The sequence below is a fragment of the Xenia sp. Carnegie-2017 genome, unplaced genomic scaffold (genome assembly GCF_021976095.1).
Source record: "Xenia sp. Carnegie-2017 unplaced genomic scaffold, XeniaSp_v1 HiC_scaffold_6, whole genome shotgun sequence".
NCBI classification, from domain to species: domain Eukaryota; kingdom Metazoa; phylum Cnidaria; class Anthozoa; order Malacalcyonacea; family Xeniidae; genus Xenia; species Xenia sp. Carnegie-2017.
In genome coordinates, this window is record NW_025813526.1 from 13,360,804 (window position 1) to 13,378,866 (window position 18,063).

Here is an 18,063-nt window from a genome sequence, read left to right on the forward strand (position 1 = left end):
ATCTTGTCAAGAACTGCTGGGATGTCTGTAAGATGCCACTTCAATGCATGGCATTGGCATTAAGATGGCTAGGTACAACCACTCCACCTAATATAGATTGTTCAAGACCACATCAAACGTGCTAGTTACCAAGCAGCAATATTAATTCCAACCATAGATGCATCATTGAGGAAAGTCCAAATCCATAGATTGATTGTGGCAGTTGTGCATCCATTGAACGAACTGCACAATTGCATCTTTGAACGTGACGGTGTCATATTCATTTACTTCTGCAAAAATATATGGCTGTAAGAAGCATCCTTTTCTAATGCCTCTGAGCTTCGTAATTAATAGCAACTGAATTGCAAACGGATGGCATGTGGCGACATTTAATTCAATAGTGAAATACAAATCAAAGTAAGTAAACAAAAAAATCAAAGCAACACGATTTCACGTCGCTGAGGATTGAATTCGAATTGTATCTTTAACAATGTTCTCTATGCATCATTCGGAATTTGAACGTTGACTTGTAGCTGCTTAAATATTTTGAAACTTGCGTAATCTTCGGCTTACGAGGTTAATCCTGTTCCTTTGCTTTACTTGAAAAAGACCCAAGGTTTCAAACTCAAAATAGAATTGATGTTAACATTATGAGGTGTGGGAAAAACAACAACATCGGGAGACGAATTATCCATCAAAATTTTAACATTTGTGATTTCACGAAAACAAATATTCAAATAACGCAAAGGGCTTGTTATTTTCTAGTTCCTGATTGCACCGCTTTGAGCAAATATAATCAATAACGGTGAAAAATTTATAAATTGAAGTTCCAATGTATGGACTCGTAAATTAATGGAATATTGTTAATAATTCACCTACAAAGGCGCTTTATTCGATCATTCTTGCAAAATAAGAAACATATTGTATGGTTAGGTAGGCAAGCTTTTTCTCAGAAACGTTGTTAGGATTTTCCCCTTTCAAAACGGTCCAATTCGTAATTTTACAATCAAATGTTAAGCTTCCTGTGAAACAGCAAAACGCAAGATAAACGAAACAAAAGCCATTTACGTGATTCTTGAAAACAATGTTAAAAATTTTAATGATCCAGACTTACAAATTGAAAGATTTCCTATGGTGCGATCAAACTGAAAGCAATCCTCAAAGTACATCGCAAACAACGTCATCGTATTAATTAAGCTTCTTAATAATACACTCGATTATACATAAATTGTAAATCATAAAGCATGCACTTGATTGTGTGACAAACAAACACAAGTCAAACGTGCTCGGTCTGTACAATGACATCGGTCTTATCAAAATTTTTGATGACGTAGAATAATAGTAAAACGGAAAGTATTTAAAGTACGAAGTATGTGAAGTTCAAAACCCTCAGTTGCTGAGAAAGAACAAATCACGCTTGGTAAAGAGCAAATTGATAATAAGCACAAAGTGGTCCTCATTGGTCAGCTCATTAACTTTTCTCAAATTTCCCATCAGAAAGTTACTTTTCTGACTGTAGGACTAGTCTAGATACAAACATTTTTTTCGGATTTGGTTGGTTGATTTGGATCTACCATAACTGGAAATTTACGACTGGGGATTGCTCTTAAAAAATCTGTAACGTAAAGATGTGAGGCAGAAAGCAAAAAAAAGAAGGAAAGCTTTGTGTTGTATTTGCTATGGCCAACCTGACATGTACTCCTCATTCGACTCTGAAGATGACTACCGCTAGCAAAAATCATCAAAAATATCTTATTGAGGAGATTTAATTGAATGTTTTTACAAGTAAATTCTAAGTATGATTATCCTAACATATATGTCATATTTATAACAAGTCATCGTCCTTAATACGCCAGCAACACTGCATAATCAAGTGCAGTAAAAATAAAGTTAATTCAAAACAGCATAATAACCTTTGTGACTATTACATATAATCGAATCAAATCAACTGGCGAAAACATCACTATTTCTACAAAAAACTAGATAGCTACCTTTAAATTTGAACTTTACGACACAATAAGCCTAAAACGAAGCAGTGCGAGACAAGACTTTAAACACAACAGAGCATAAATGTAAAATTAAAAGTTATTTGTCACCAGGATGAAGTACCATCTTAATAAGCTCACTTAAAGATTAGCTTCAAATACCGTGAAGGCCATTGCAATTCTATAAACATGGCCTTTACAATTTATTCAATATATTGCAGAAAAAAACGACTTGTGTTATGTATTCACTTGTTCCTAGATGTACGTGTTAAGTAGAATTGGAAATAATTGTATTTTGTTGTTCACACAGGATCAACCCATTTTGCAGGAAACAGTCCAACTTTTCCATTAAGTCTACCTTTACACCAACCCTGTTCATCTTCACCAGATAACTGAGTGATAATATCACCGGCATAAAAAGACAGTTCATCTTCTTCAGACGCCACGTAATCATACTTTGCTTGTACAGGTACCCCATCGCTATCCTCATTTGACTGGTATTCATTGCCACCATTTACTTCTTTTTCAACACCATCCACTTCTGATTGATTGCTAAATAAAAAAACACGCGATACCTTTCTGTATTTTACATGATTTATACGATGAATCACCACAAATTAAGTTGAATAAAAAGTTTATAAAATAACATAAGCAATATGTGTGCTATGATGTGTCAATGACCGTGTTTGCATCAGGCCATCAAAACACGGAAATTGAAATTACTGTTGAGAGAATCTTGACATGCCTGAAAACAAAGAAGATTTTTGCCAAAATTGACTTGGAGGGCATTTCAGTACGTGTAAATGTGAGCTTAAATGTTGATTTGCTGATTTTTCCACACTTTCGAAATCAATAACCTAGCTTTAGTTCAACGTGTTTTTGACTTCTCTGTTTAATAGAATTTACAGCTTCGGTCGATTGGGAGATTTCAGCTTTTACGTCAATTTATGCCATAGATATATTAAACATGGATTGCCGACGTATATACAGGTTATACGTAGCCGTCATAGCTAATTGAACTTTCCAAGATGGCGGCCAAGCGGGCAAAAAACAATAATTTGTACAACAAAAATTAGGTTTTTCTCATTTTAAGACGTAGTACCCCTTCCATTCTAGTTCTACCCACTTTTTTGGAAATGGGAGGACATCGAACAGTTTTGGATGCATCAAAGGAATAACACGACAAATTTTTTATTGAGTTGTCACCTGAGTCCAATGATAGCAGTTTTGTTAAGTCTTGAGTCCAACGATAGCAGTTTTGTTAAGACATTTTTCGCATATGGAAATAACAAAAAATTAAAAATAATGATGTGTGCTGGTTGGATTTGTGATTTAATGGGTAACATAGACCAAAAAGGGCAAAAACAGCAGACCTTATTAGTCAAAACATTCGAGGGTGAGGAGTCGGCCTGCTGCTTCTACATAAAGAGATGTGCATGTCAAATCTACATTTTTTTGAACTACACAATGTATGTGCATAGTGAAGCAGGTTGACTTATCATTTATTTGCCAAAGTTAAGGCAAGCTTGGTCAACTGCAACATGTATTGACTCTTGAGGTTTGACACAATATACTAATCTCACAGAAGATGAATAATAATGAATGAGAATAAATGATCTGAAATCGGATAAAATGCTTTTCAATTGATTTGGCAAATGTTTACAAGACAAAGTGTCATGACTAAGTTTGTGTTTCATTACTTTTTCATTATTAATAAATTCAAACCACACTCATGTGGTACTGTGTGGTGTGTAATACTTCTAGTCACACGACCAAATACTACCATGATAATAAAAAATAAACTATAAAACTGTAAAATACTTCAATTTGTGTAAAATATTTATATTTTATTTGAAACATAAAACTTTTGTCGATTTTGCTTCAGTCGCTCAATGTAATATATAATAATAAGACATACTTAAAGAAGTGACTGGATCTATGAAACATTGTATATTTGTTCTTATGGTTTTATCCTTCATCATAAATCTCCTTTCAGAAGTTCACATTAAACCGAACTCGGTATTTCTTACATTGTAGTGCTCGAAGCGAAATTTGTCGTGTTATTCAATTGATGCATCCAAGTTCACAGCCAGAAACTCCGTAATGTCATGCCATTTCCAACAAAGTGACTAGAAATAGCATGGAAGGGGTAAGACGACGAAAACTGCGAAAAACATCTTTATCGTTGTACAAATGATAGTTCCTTTGCCCGCTTGAGCCGCCATCTTAGAATGTTCAATTTGGTAAGGCCACAATCTAGGTTATATTTATATCTATGATTTACGCTAATTTAAATAGACGCACTTCTGAAACATTTGACGAAAATGACACTGCTAAAATGCATCACTTGTACTTGAAGATCTTAAAGATACATTATAATTGGTACATGTCAGGCACTCGATGAGTGCACAAGGATTTGCTTTATTCTCAATGAAAATTACAAAAAACACTGAAGCATTCTCAATGTTTCTTGTTCAGTTATTCGTGCAAAATATTGATAATTTGTGCATCTCGAAAGGGAATGGCTCAGTTCCGTCACATGCTTGTCTTTCTGGCACTTTTACAGCACATGAACATGTTTTCAACTTTTCATTAAACAGAAAATCATGGCTTTATTCTTTTATTTATCAAAAATTCACTGATGAAATGTTTAGACGTCGTTGTAATTTACGCGAATAAGATCAAGTTTACGTTAGATAGATCGCAAATAACAATAAATGTAAAGGCGGAGAATACAACCCCGCGATTCCCGCGCACTAAACCCGCAGTCACGAATATTTGTGTCGGAACTCAGTGTTACATGTCATTTCTGTTATCTTACAGAACAAAAACGTACAGGATTTTTGCTACGCAAATCAATAAAACTAACATTTAAAACGGAAAAACGTAAAATCATACGCAATTTGGACTCCTAGTGTTTGCGTGCGCTTCGACCGAATTTCCATGAACTTCGTTAGCTTCAACTACACGTGTCATGTTTTAACCCTGCGTGTGTCGTTTTACCTATTTAGCCTTGTTATTTTCGAACGCAAGCTATTTTAAAATTGATTCTCGTTAACACAATTTTCACTCTAAAAATGGTTATTATTAGCGACTTTCGTGGACCATTCGAAACCTAACTATCTATTTCAAGGAACGTTTTTGCAGATCTTGCGCGCAGGTGACTCCAGTGTTTTCAAACTGTTCAGTTTTTTTTACACAACCTGTATATCACTATTACAAATAATCCACCTCACTTACTTCATGTCATTTTCAGGGACATTGTCTTCAAAATCATCATCATCATCATCATCATTATCGAATGGATTCGTGCTTACGACGACATTTGGTTCATCACGAGAAATGTTATCAGTGCTATGTCTGACACCACCATCCATTGTGGTTAAGGTTTGAGATTTGTAATTTGAACTTTTATCAGGATCGTAATCCTAAAAAAATAAAATCAGCACGTTAATGTTTAGGGCAAAGAGGTGATCACATAAAAAAACGCAAGATACAATGTATCTTTTGTAGTTATACTTGTGAATCTAAATATGAGGATTGACGAAACCCTATTGCTATTGTTCTTTTTCAACATTTTAGTAAGTGCATTATTTACTTAAATGTACGCGTATTCAGTTTAAGTTTTGAGATTTGATAAAAGTTAATTTACAACCTGTGACTAGAACAGAGTTTTTGTCATTGGAAAATTGAGTATAGTTCTTGTAAAAAATCTCTTTCCATTGATAAAGTATATTCACCCTTACTTTTTCTTATCGGAGTAGCCATGCCTCATTGAAAAAATATAATGTGTGGCTAGCATGATGGAAGTCGGGTCAGACGTACTTTTTATCAAAAACCCTTTAGTTTAGAAATTAATCCATTGTCAAATTTCAATGCTCGATCTCTAAGTTACAGACACTGATGCATTAATGTGCATGTTATGCTGTTAAAAGTTCTGGTACATTTGCAGGAGCAGAAAAGCTTTTGTGCTTGTTATTTGTAACAATGAAAAGCATTTTATGCACGTAGCTGACCACACTGTATTCACCCGTAAGCTTTGCATTCGAGGTATACTAGGCATTGGCCCCAATACGTCCATTCCTATAAATATATATACACTCAAACCTGTATTAAGCGGACACCCTCGGGTAATGGACTGGTGTCCGCTTAATGGAGGTGCCCGTTTAACAGAGGTTCTCGTTTAACGCACTTGCTTTAAGACAACTATCTTTATAGTTGTTGTGATAATGTGTTTGTGACTAACATTATGTCTGTAGATAACATGAAATATTTAAATTGTCCGCTAAACACAGATTTCATTCAGGACTTTACTAAGTGTCTGTTCAATACAGGGTGTCCTCTTTATGTAGAGCCATATAATACAGGTTTGACTTTATGTACAAAACCATGACCATAAATATAAATTATTTTAACACTTAACTTATACTAATATTTCACTTCCATGGTGAGCAATCCACACATTTATATACATTCTTATGTTATAATTTTAATGTTAAAGTATATAGCTACAGAGCAAAACCTTAAAAGATAATATAATCATAGGAAAACTAAAGGCAGAAAGCCAGTGCTCTACATCACATATTAAACAACTCAATGAACTCTCACAAGTGAACAGTCTCAGTTACAAAAGGGAAAAAGCTCAATTTTTATACCTACAACTACTCACCGACGATTGTTGGTCAAAGTGCGATGCATTAGTGCGTTGTGAATTAACTGAATGATGGTGATTATAGTCATTACTTGGAATGAATGTAGTGTTTGAATTCCAAGTATCACCGTAATAGTTGACAGCACTCGGAGACCTGTAGTGATCGCTGACCAAGAAATCACCGCCGGGGGTTTCATGAAATGATACATCAGTATTTTGATTATGGGATAAATTTTCGTTGCTTGAGGTTGACCATTCGTCGAATGGATTATGAGGCTCGCCTTCAGAGGCATGAAAGTCCACAGACTTTTCATTTTCGATTGGTCTTTTTTTGTGTTTTCGCTTACTAAGTCTTCGCCTTAAACTAAAGGTTCTCGCAAAAGTTCGTTTGGATACTTGACGTGAGGTAAGATTCCACACATCGGGTTCCTGAAGAGGATCATGGCATGCCGTTTATAAGAAAGAAAACATAAGCAGAAGCAAATAAGCTTAGTAAAAGCAGTCGAAACTGGTTGTAAAGAACTTCTGCTCGTGTTATCAAAAAAAGGCTGTAAGAAAGACACTGAATTAAGATGGTAAATACTCATGCATAAGATACACAGCTTTCGACTTTATGCCATGCCATGGAAAGTTAGCAAGGAAAAACTTCTATTTGGGCGTCAGCAACAGATCACTACATGTCTCCAAGCAATCGCAGTTCAACATTAGAAAATACATGCTAATGCAATGGTTAACATAGCTATGACGCTGAAGCGCAGGGGAGGACAGGGGGTGTGTGATTTAGTTAAAAATAATCTATTGTAAAATATATGGAAGAACCAACTATCGACATTGGTCTAGGTTAACTTGAAACATAACTACTGGGCCTAAAAACGGGGGTGGGGTTGTTGTATTTGGATATGAGCACCTGAAATCACTACGTAGCAAAGTGATACAACTGTAAACAATTGCTAGCTAGGAAACTATGTCTATGAATAGATAGAAATATCTGTTACTTTGGATTTACGTTAAAAAGTAGCAACATTGAAATGTACACAATGGAAAAGCTCTTAAGGTTCTTTTGTTTACGACGAACGTCGATCAGTGCTCTACCAGATAATACGCCGAATATCCGGCAATATTGTTTTTTCTTGACCGATATCCCAGGTAGACTCTCATTCAGTAGTAACCAGTATAAACTGAGAAGCATGAAGAGATCTAAGATGGATTATTTAGGGAGGGGGGGGGGTTATGATGCTCTAGGGTTGATTGAGTTTAAGTGGCTTCTAATTTCTATGGCATATCCATCAATGAGCATGTCAGGCCTTTTCATTATGATTGAAAGATCTTAAGAACTTTGTTCTTTTGTACACTAATCACAGTTGTCTTTATGATTTAAAAACAATAAAACAGGTGCGATTCGTCAACATCTGTGTTTGCATTAGGTGGGATACTTTATTTGCACAGGCTAATGCAAACCTCAGAAACGTTTGTGAGATTCCTTGAACAGGTGCAAACCTTGACTGTATCTATCTGCTCTTGAGTATTTCTAAAGGTCCAGTTTGCATAAACCTGCCTGTGCAAACACAGCAAACATCTTTAATTTCTTTGAATTGCAAACATCTCTGGTATATTAATAATTTGCATGAAAATTAACAACTTTCCTATAAACCTTCATAATATTTATAAATAGAAAGACTCAAGAGCAGATCAACGCAAGCTCATATCCTTGACTAGTAGGAATCTGTAAATCTCTGCACACCTCCCGCAAACTGTAACAAACACTTTTATTTCATTATGTTGTTTTCATAAAAAAAACACATGTAAAAAAATTAGATCTACACCACGTTTATCAAGTTATAGCTATATATATGTAGCTAATAAGGATAATAAGATCACAAACCTCAAATTCAGGCCATTTCTGTGGCATTAGTGGTCCGTACTGGGTAGACCACCATGTTAAGTCTTTCACAGCATCTGAGCCTTGAATCTTGCTTAGAAAAACCTTGTATATATTGTTCAGCCTAAAATCAAAAAGTATTCTTGATATTAAATGTTAAACATTATTACAAAGCATCATCATTTATATTGTAAAATGGCATTTGAAATATAATTATAAATTATAATAAATTGCCTTTCTACACATTTCTTGTTTATAACTAATATTTATTCAAAGATTATGATACCTCCTTGGTATCCTTAACATTATAAAGGGTTGAAAAAACTGAACACTTTAATGATAGGTATAATGCAGTGGCAGCAGAGGGATTCCACCTACATATTTCCTACCACATTAATACAAGCAATGGCATGGCAAACTCAATTGTGTGCGGATGCACATATTTTTTTATTTGAAAATTGTCATACACTGATGAAGATATGCATGTATGAAGTTGCACCTTCAAAACCAGGGCAACAAGGCCACTAAAACACTAAAGTAATTGTTCAGAATAAAAATACTAAATAAAATGACCTACAAATTAGGCTTTAATCTACAAAAATCGAAAAGTAATTCGCAAATGATGTCATCATGTTTTATAACATTGGGTGCAACTTTACCACAGGCACTTTATAAAGAGCATGCCTACTTGATGTATAGTTATTACAACATCTAGCAAGTTTATACAGCACAACTGAGACAAATGTGTTACTTTGACATATAAGAACCATTATTAGACAGTTTGCTTCCCTTCTTTAATTTACATACAAAGGATATCTGTAGGTACATTAAAAACTATAAAACCGGTAACCAAATTCATATGTACATAATGATAAAAATCAATATTCTTCTACATTACTAAATTAAAGTTAGCAACAAATTAAGAATTGCTACATAACAGAGCACACATTGATTGTAGGTCAATGAAGTAAGTTAAAATCTTGCAAATGCTTCTAATAAATGGTAAGAAACAATAATATCAGAATTTGTGGTTAGCTCAATGACGAAAACTAGTAATATGCTGTTTATCAAAAATTAGTGAATTTAGACAAAGAACTATTACTTAATTGAATTGAACTGTGCTTAAAATAAATTGGAAATCTCTACAATAGCTAGCATCATATACATCTAAGGTTTGACCTTTGACTAAATTAGACTGGACATTTTCATGTATATAAATCATGACCATAAAAGAAAATAGTTTATAAACAAGTTCTTCCACTCTATAGTACTGTAACTATTTATGATACAAGTGAAAAGATAACATGTATGTATTATCTATGCAAGAAAAGCAGTGGAGTAATGGAAAAGAAGAGTTATCACACTAAAGCTTAGTTTAGGATGGCACTTACACTAGTAAATATACAAATCTTTGTAAATTTATTTGTTAAAGGTAGCACACCAACACAAAGTGCTAATTCATTTTAAAAATTTATACAAGCAAGAATATTCCTGGCCTGTTGGTCACAAGCTGTCAGGTCATAATGCTGACATAGATTGTTCTCAATTCAGTAAAATACAACACAATTATTAAAGGCCATAAATAGTTCAATTCTGTGCCAATCCTAAAGAACGAAATCTCCGCTCTTAAATACCAACTCAAATAAACGTACGCGAGCTCCCCAATTCGTATTCACAATATTTAACCGTAAATAAAACTATTTCAATGATGTCGAAATTTAAGGCATAATTAGTGTCGTAAAAAGCCTTGCATTAGAATATACAATTTACAAGTCATTAAAGTTCTATATTGTTCTAGAACACGCAAATATACACAGGTTGATCTTTCACATAAGATTACGAAATAATTCTCAAACAAGTGACAAATATAGCCTTTGTAAAACTGTTTATAAAATTGTCCAGAATTGTAAAGGAACAAAGTAAGTTCATAACAGTTTGTTTAAATGTAGTATAAGTCCACATTCTTTAAATTATTACCAATCATTTGGAATAGGAAATAAGTCGACTCTAAACAACTATAAACACGCGCTGGAGAAAGTTTACCGAAAAATTCTGAAATATAAAAATAAGTCAAAACAAAATATGTACAGCCGTTGTACTGTTGTACGTGACACTTATAAAAGGGAATGGGGATGGATTTGAAACGAATGAGCAGTAAAAAATGAAACAATACATAAAATTAGTTACAAATTGTCCAGTCATGGCAATTTAGACTGCAGAGTAATCTAATGATCTTAGAGCTTCTTGAACAAATAAAAGTGTTACATACCTGTCATTTTCAGATATATCCAGGACTTTGTGATAGCGAAGCATGGTTTCCTTGATGAAATTTAAACGAATCTTTTCAAATCTATCCCACTTCGTAAATTCCCCTTCTAGTTCGTTCGCGTAAGATTCATTGGAGGTGTTCATTTCGAAGAGACGTTTTTCGTACTTCTTTCTCGTTTCCTGGAGGTCAGATTTAAGCTTTGAACTTTGATCTTGAAGTTTTTTAAGTTTTTCAGGCGGACTGTTGTCTTTCTCGGCATTACTCACAAGCAACGATGCGTTTTCTGATGCCTTCGCAGCGCGATGAAAATTCTTCTTCGATTTATCCATTTTATTATAACGTCTTGACCAGGGATCATATATCTTATTGAAACAATGCTCACAGTCCTTAACCTCTTTCCATTTAAGAACAGATTTGTGATAATGCATGCCTTTCCACTGCTTTATCGATTCACACAATTCTCCTTTCAAGCGATTGTGTCGTTCATCGTGCATTTCTGCTATCTCCTCTGCCTCACGAAGAGTAGCTTTAAAAACTTCCAAAGTACTGCCATACTCTGAAACTTTCCCTGCAATCTTTTCGTTCCATCGCTTAGCCCATTCACGAAGCTTCAGTGTGTATTTCATTTCAATTTCAGCTCGCTCAAGGAGCATTTTCATAAATTCATCGCACAGAGTAGCGCCGTCTTCGAGTCTCTTAACCGTATTCTTAAAGCCGTCGATTCCCCAGAAATTTGTGTTTGTATACGATTCTTCCATAGTCGATGCACGATTTGTCCCTTTTATTGACATTTTGAAGATTAATAATAAACAATATTCAAGGGGTAAGCTTTACAGTTTAGGTACAAAGCAATAACACACAGTTTTGAAGGACAGAGGATTATTGTACATAACGTTCTGGTTCAAGTTTATCATAAATCACTCAAAATATTAACATCGTCCAGCCCGACATCCGGTGACATCACTGTGCATTTTGAAAATACTTCGTGTAACTAAAATAAAAATGACCTGAAAATTGAAAATTGAAAACGTTCTGTCGGGCGCTAATGTAATTTATAATTACATCATGATCAAAGTATTTTCACCAAACTTGACATTGAAAAACGAAATGCAAATGTTTGAGTTGGGTTTCTTCTTTTCCGTTAAATCATGTATCACAAATTTTTTTTGTTTACATATTAAATTTCTAATTGCAACAGTTACCATCTGGTAATAAATCAAACATTTTGACTCTGAAGATGACTACCGCTAAGGTTGTCGAAACGTCAGTCTACAACAACAAAAACAGTCCTTCTCAGGACTTTATTAACCTGGACGATCATCAATTACAAACAAATAAATCGAACATTGCTAAAGTTATTCACAAACCTACATAAAAAGTAATTACATAGACCACCACCTTTCATCTTGTTTTTAAATGATTTTTGTTACAATTAACCAAACTATGCTATTTACTAGAGCAAGGAAGAGAAAAAGAAGGTTTTTCAAACCTTCCTACCATTGAAATGCTGCATGAAAAAATGCAAAGAAAGCTGAATTGAAAAAAAGGAATTGAGCGTAGACAACAAGAACTGTAATTAAACTGAAAGAAATTTAATTTGGAGTCTGATCAAAGAAGGGAAATATTCAAACTTGAGAAGGAAGAGAGAAAGACATTTTTAGAAATTCACAAAAAGCACATTAGGCTTGTTATAATTAAGTTTCCTTGTACATTAATAGTTTTTTCAATGTAATGATAATCTCATGCATATGATGATGCAGCATTAAGCTGAGTCCGTCTTGTAGTTATGTTCTTGAGCAAATAATAAAAAAACAAAAATGTTTATATTTTAGATAGATAATCCTCGTATCTTGGTGGACTATGAGATTGAAATAGATACTGGAAACAGAGCCATATACAAACATGTATGAAAGTTTCTTAAAATACTAGCAACCAAGTAGTATTTTCTAACAAGTTGCAGCAACACTTTCATGTTCTTCTTAAAAGCCGAAGCCAAACCCCCATTCCGCACTAATGCAAACTTTATTCATTTTTTTGCTAAACAGCTGTTGTTAAGCAGTCATTTGTACACCACAAACTGTGAGTGTCTGTCTACTAAAGAAAAAATCATAAAGAAATAACATGAAGAATTTACAAACTTAAGCGTTACTTGTACACCGATTTTACCTGAAATTTTAAACAATAAAAACTCTTATGCCCGCTGTACATAATTCATGGGTTCTTTGTTAGTCTGGCAATTGCTCGTTAAGTTCCATCAACAAATCCCTAGCAAGCACTTGTCTAAAGGTGCACCTCTTGCATGTTTTGCCCTTGAAAAAGCCTCTGGATCAAGCCATGTAAGTACGAAGGTTGTAAGCAAATTGCTGTGTTTCCTATAAATGTCTTCCAGAATCTATGTGATAAAAGAAAAAAGAAATCAGCAGAATTTTTCAACATATTGCACTCAAATAAAGACTTTGCTTCTAAAAAGATAACACCTAGTTCCTCCTCCACTTGGCCAAAACAAGTGCACCAAAACACACCACCGATTTGGGTAGGGTAGCCTCCTTAATAGAATCATCAAAGCTTCCATTCCTGTGGCACTTGTTCCTTGACTGCAAGTGTATTTCTGTGGTAAGTTTAATGCTGAGGATAAACATACACATAACATGTCATTTTTTTAAACAGTCATCAATGCTGAACTAACATTCACAATTAGTTTTTTTTTTTGTCACAAAGAGGCCGAAGTGGTCTATGGTGTTCAGGTAGGCAAATTATTGCATCCGATAGAAGAAATTTAAATGTGACACGCACACCAGAAGTTAAATGTTTGATGGCCAATATATTCTTCCATTTAAAGATGGATTTCAAAATAGCAAATACCATGGTGAATGGTGATAATAACAATGTAATAGTTCTTAAAAGAACTTTTTTGACCAGAACACTAACCCAACAACTCAAAGGAACCGTTATTTACAGCTAGAAAGAGACACTATTCATTTTGGCAGACTACTCGTCAGGTGTCAACGTCTGCTAAATGAGAACCGTGGTACTTTCGCCCGTTTTGGAGAGGTTTTCAACATACGCTTTAAAAGACTCTTTTACTTTTACTGATGACCCTAAACAACAAAATTTTTCAATGTATTCGAATCCAACGATGTGTTCTTTCGATGTAACTAGTCTCTTCACTAATGTGCTCTTAGAAGAAAACATTCAAATTTGTGCTCAAAATCTTTTTCACTCGGACATGACGTTGCCGGACATGTCTGAGAATGCCTTTAGACAATTAATGATGGCTGCCACAAAGGGTGTGGAGTTTAGTTTTGAAGACACCATGTATAAACAAATTGACGGGGTGGCTATGGGTTCTCCACTTGGACCGGTTCTTACGAATATTTTTGTTGGCTATCACGAATGCAAAATGCTTGCATCTTCAGATTGTCCGGATGTGCTGTGGTATAAGCGTTATGTGGATGACACCTTTTCTTTGTTTCATAACGATAAAAATCGTGAACTTTTCATAATAAACATTGCTCTCTTCACCCTGCACTAAATTACACCTCTGAACTAGAGTCAAACAATAAATTAGCTTTTTTAGATGCTCTTGTACACAAACGCAATGGTCAGTTCTTAACAAGCATTCATCGCAAAGCAACTTTCACTGGTTTGTACACACGCTTTGACTCTTTCTTTTAGCATAGAGAAAAGATTTCTTTAGTGAAGTGTTTGATAAAGCGAACGCATAGATTGTCCTCAAAAGAGTTGATTGATAGTGATCTTATCTCACTGAAGAATATTTTTGTGTTAAATGGATATCCGGAAAAGTTGCTAGACAAACTTTTCTTATCCACTAACAATGAACGGAATAAGTTTTTCGGACCGGCCAAGTGCCCTGTTTTCCTTAAACTTCCCTGGATGTGTAAGGCATCTAATGACATCGAGAAGGAAACTAAAAATATCACCGAGAGTTTGTTTTTGGCATGCAATGTGGTCTTTATATTCTCAAAAAGAACTATTCTTCCACCCACTACCAAAGAGTCTCTCCCTGCTCAAATATCATCAATGTAGTCTACGAGTTTAAATGTGAGTGTGATGCCCGCTATGTAGGTGGGACTTCTCAAAGGTTGAGTGAAAGAATAAAACAGCAGGTACCAGCTTCTGTCAGGAATAAAACTGTTCGTTTACGACAACTACCAAAACGTGGGTGTAAAAGTGAAAATCCGATTCTATTTGATTCAGCGATTTGAAAACATCTTTTAAGCAACACTCGCTGTGCCAATGCTTATTCTGATGAAAACTTTAAAATTATTAAAAAATGTCGCTCGTCATTCCAGCTACGCATCATGGAGTCGGTATTAATTAAATTGACTAATCCTGTCCTTTGCCGACAAAAGGATTACGTGTTTAATCTGTCTCTGTATTAAGTGTCATTTCTAAAAATAGGGATAACATTGACCTTTTGTAACGTTATAAATATAGCATGATTTGGAGGTTCTCATTTAGCAGACGTTGACACCTGACGAGTAGTCTGGCGAAATGCATAGTGTCTCTTTCTAGCTGTAAATAACGGTTCCTTTGAATTGTTGGGTTAGTTTTCTGGTTAAAACAGTTCTTTTAAGAACTATTACATTGTTATTATCACCATTCACCATTGTATTTGCTATTTTGAAATCCATCTTTAACTTTGTCACCACGACAAAGTCTCTGTTTCATTCTTCCATTTGAGCCCATAAACCTGATTTACGACAGGTATTAGCGGACTCACCATCTATAGTCAGACCGGTATAATCAGCCTTAATATTTGCATCATGGAGTCCAAGATATATTGATAAAGAAACTACAGCATCTAACAAACCTTCTGCACCACGTTTTCTGAATTGCTTAACACACACCAAACGTGTTTGGATGGAAAGATGGATAGTGTAGCTGATAAAACGAACGAAGACAAATTTTTCGTCCTGTTGTTTGGCATCAACAGACCCGTTGACCTGAACCGCAAATCGACAGTAAGTTAGGAGTTCCCCTTCCAACTTTTCTCGTTTGAGGTCGCCTTCAATGTGAAGCATTTCAGCGTAGTGATTAAGATTACGGTAGTGCAAGTGAATAACTTGAGGTTGAAAACAAGAAAATCCTATTCCACCTTCAGAAGTATTACTGCATGATCTAAATTTTTTTTCTCCATGAAATTGGGCTTATGATCGTGATGGCAAAGATCAGGCTGTAGGTGTGAGCAGTTTGCTGACATTTTAGACATCAACAGCCATGTGTGTTAGTGTCGCAATGATATTGGAATCATAACTATTCAATGTTCGTAACCAAGGAGGAGACGAATCTTTTTCGGTCCATTGGGTTGAAACCGTTTTCATCTTTACTACGGTAGGCGCGAGGAGCGCCATGCAAACGTTACTTTAAAAATAGATTTTTACCACATTTTTGGAAGATCTTTTTGCTTAAGACAATAGAAAATTGTGTTGTAATACAATTAATTTGTACATGAGAAGTAAAAAATAAAATAAAAATTACGAGGATATCAGCATAATTTTAATTCAACGTCATAACTAAACAGCATAATATCTCAAAACACAAATTTCCTGCTAGATCAAAATGTTTAGTAAGAGAGTATTTAGCTCAGGACAAGCTCAGTCACAAATTCTTTAATAAAACACCGCTTAAATAATTGTTAGTAGTTTAACTCGACTAGTATTCTTAATTTCCTTTGAATTGGAAGTACTTTGTAAACACTGACTGCAATAAAAGTATGGATGTCACTAATCTACGAGGAAACAATGCGAAAAAAATTATCTACCATCATACATTGCCCTTTCCAGTTTCTTAAAATGCGATCGCGACTCAATGGTGTATTCGCAAAAGTAAACTGTGTGCCCGAATAAAAATCACCACACAAACTCATAGAAAAAAACGCAAAAAAATTTATGACACAAAATGCGATATATTTCTAAGTAAATCTTTGATTAATAAATGAGTATAAACTGGGTAAAAAGTCAAAGTACTTTTCATTGTTTTTTAAAAATATAGTAATATGCACCTGCGTCGCCCGCATATCTTGGCTCAAAATATTTCAAAATAAGCTTCCACTTTCTTTGTTTTGTTAATTCCTCTAATTTTTCATGAAAGTCATAGCCAGGATCATCCAAAATCTTCTCATTAATAGTAAAGAGTATCATGCCTCCTTGTTTCACCACATGAATAAAATCATCCATTCCTTTTCCTTTCACATGACCAGGTGCAAAAACACCAACGCATATTACTGCATCGTATTGACCAGCGGTTACTCCCAGTTCAACTGATCCATCTGATCCCATGGTTCCCTTTTTTAGTGATCTGTAGGAAAATATCTTTACGGAAATATAAAAAATCTTTACGGAAATATAAAACATTAATAAGGGAAATGAAATAAAAATGCTTAAATAATTAATGCAAGAATATATTGAACATAAAAAACTCATTGATATATGCTCTGTGCATGTGCTCATTAATATTTTAAAACGTTGACATTAAAATAAAGGATCGATTCAAATGTTGGCTATTTTGTTGATCGTAGGATCGTAAAAAAAAGACACAGTACTTTTATGAAAACCGTTTACCAAAGAAATTACTGATTTAGAACCATTTTTTGTTTGAAATGAAAAGCATTTAAATTTTATTGAACATTTTTACAATAACACACAGCAATTGATAATTACTAAAAAAATTTTACCATTGTACAGAAAATTTTAAAATGCTGTATGTTATTCATGTACTTTAAATAAAATTTTAACCTGTAAACTCCTTTTGTCTCAGAAAGCTTCAACATTTCTTCACTAATGTCAATACCGTCTACATTTTTATATCCCAGCTTGTAAAGATGTTCACCAACGAGTCCTGTGCCACAACCAAGGTCCAGAATTTCAATGTCCTGATTGTAGTTATGTTTAATCAGTGTCTCGTGAAGCTGTTCTGCTGCAACTACTGGTGCTTGATAACTATTACCATCAATTGAAACCTAAAATTACATTTTGTATATTAAAAGTTATGTTGAAACGCTCAAATAGTTGCCCATTTTTAGCTTTTCAATTTAAAAGATCTCTTAGTGCTATTATATAATTTCAAATTTAAAAAACGATTTCTTGTATTGAGCGGTAGTTTTAACTTCTTTGCAATAAGTTGCTTACTACATAAATCTTAACATTAATCATATTACAGCTTCAACTATGCTTTGTTGTAAAAGATTGATCTTTATATACATCTATTAAAGATCCTTTACCAAATTCTAAGGAGCTTTAATAATTTAGGGAGGAGTAATTCTTTTTAAAGTCTAAGT

The 18,063-nt window shown here is 34.3% G+C and overlaps 2 protein-coding genes and 1 long non-coding RNA gene across 5 annotated transcripts in view; 1 reads left to right on the plus strand and 2 right to left on the minus strand.

Annotated features, from left to right (window-relative positions):
• Positions 1-1,729: 1,729 nt before the first annotated feature.
• LOC124458530 (protein kinase C and casein kinase substrate in neurons protein 1-like) lies at positions 1,730-11,711 on the minus strand. 2 transcript variants are annotated; one of them, XM_047008520.1, is made up of 4 exons: positions 10,764-11,700; positions 8,498-8,618; positions 5,205-5,392; positions 1,730-2,516 (listed from the first exon to the last, which is right to left on the minus strand). In XM_047008520.1, the coding sequence occupies exons 1-4, from the start codon at positions 11,552-11,554 to the stop codon at positions 2,267-2,269; spliced, it is 1,350 nt and encodes a 449-aa protein (XP_046864476.1). In that variant the 5' UTR covers positions 11,555-11,700; the 3' UTR covers positions 1,730-2,266. The 2 variants fall into 2 exon arrangements, with proteins under 2 accessions (XP_046864476.1, XP_046864477.1); XM_047008521.1 differs by lacking the exons at positions 1,730-2,516; positions 5,205-5,392 and adding an exon at positions 6,483-7,044 and having other exon boundaries at positions 10,764-11,711.
• LOC124458535 lies at positions 10,329-12,598 on the plus strand. The gene is made up of 2 exons (XR_006953253.1): positions 10,329-10,413; positions 12,221-12,598. It is a non-coding gene; the product is annotated as an uncharacterized LOC124458535 (long non-coding RNA).
• A 4,074-nt stretch (positions 12,599-16,672) lies between these two features.
• Positions 16,673-18,063, minus strand: part of LOC124458531 (methyltransferase-like protein 27) — a 36,964-nt gene continuing 35,573 nt past the window's right edge. Inside the window, exons 2-3 of one of the 2 annotated variants that reach the window (XM_047008523.1) lie at positions 17,522-17,745; positions 16,673-17,084 (exon numbers count right to left, since the gene is read on the minus strand). In XM_047008523.1, the coding sequence (XP_046864479.1) occupies positions 16,757-17,084; positions 17,522-17,745 (552 nt within the window). In that variant the 3' untranslated portion in view covers positions 16,673-16,756. The remainder of the gene's footprint in view (positions 17,085-17,521; positions 17,746-18,063) is intronic. The other variant, XM_047008524.1, reaches the window with a different exon arrangement.

What these genes read in the sequence shown, in the direction of transcription:
- LOC124458530 (XM_047008520.1), bottom strand. Translation starts at nt 11,554, where the DNA reads ATGTCAATAAAAGGGACAAATCGTGCATCGACTATGGAAGAATCGTAT. An exon ending in GATATATCTGAAAATGACAG is followed by an intron (nt 8,619 to 10,763) that starts GTATGTAACACT and finishes TTTTGATTTTAG; the next exon opens with GCTGAACAATATATACAAGG. An exon ending in GTCCCTGAAAATGACATGAA is followed by an intron (nt 2,517 to 5,204) that starts GTAAGTGAGGTG and finishes TTTTTTATTTAG; the next exon opens with CAATCAATCAGAAGTGGATG.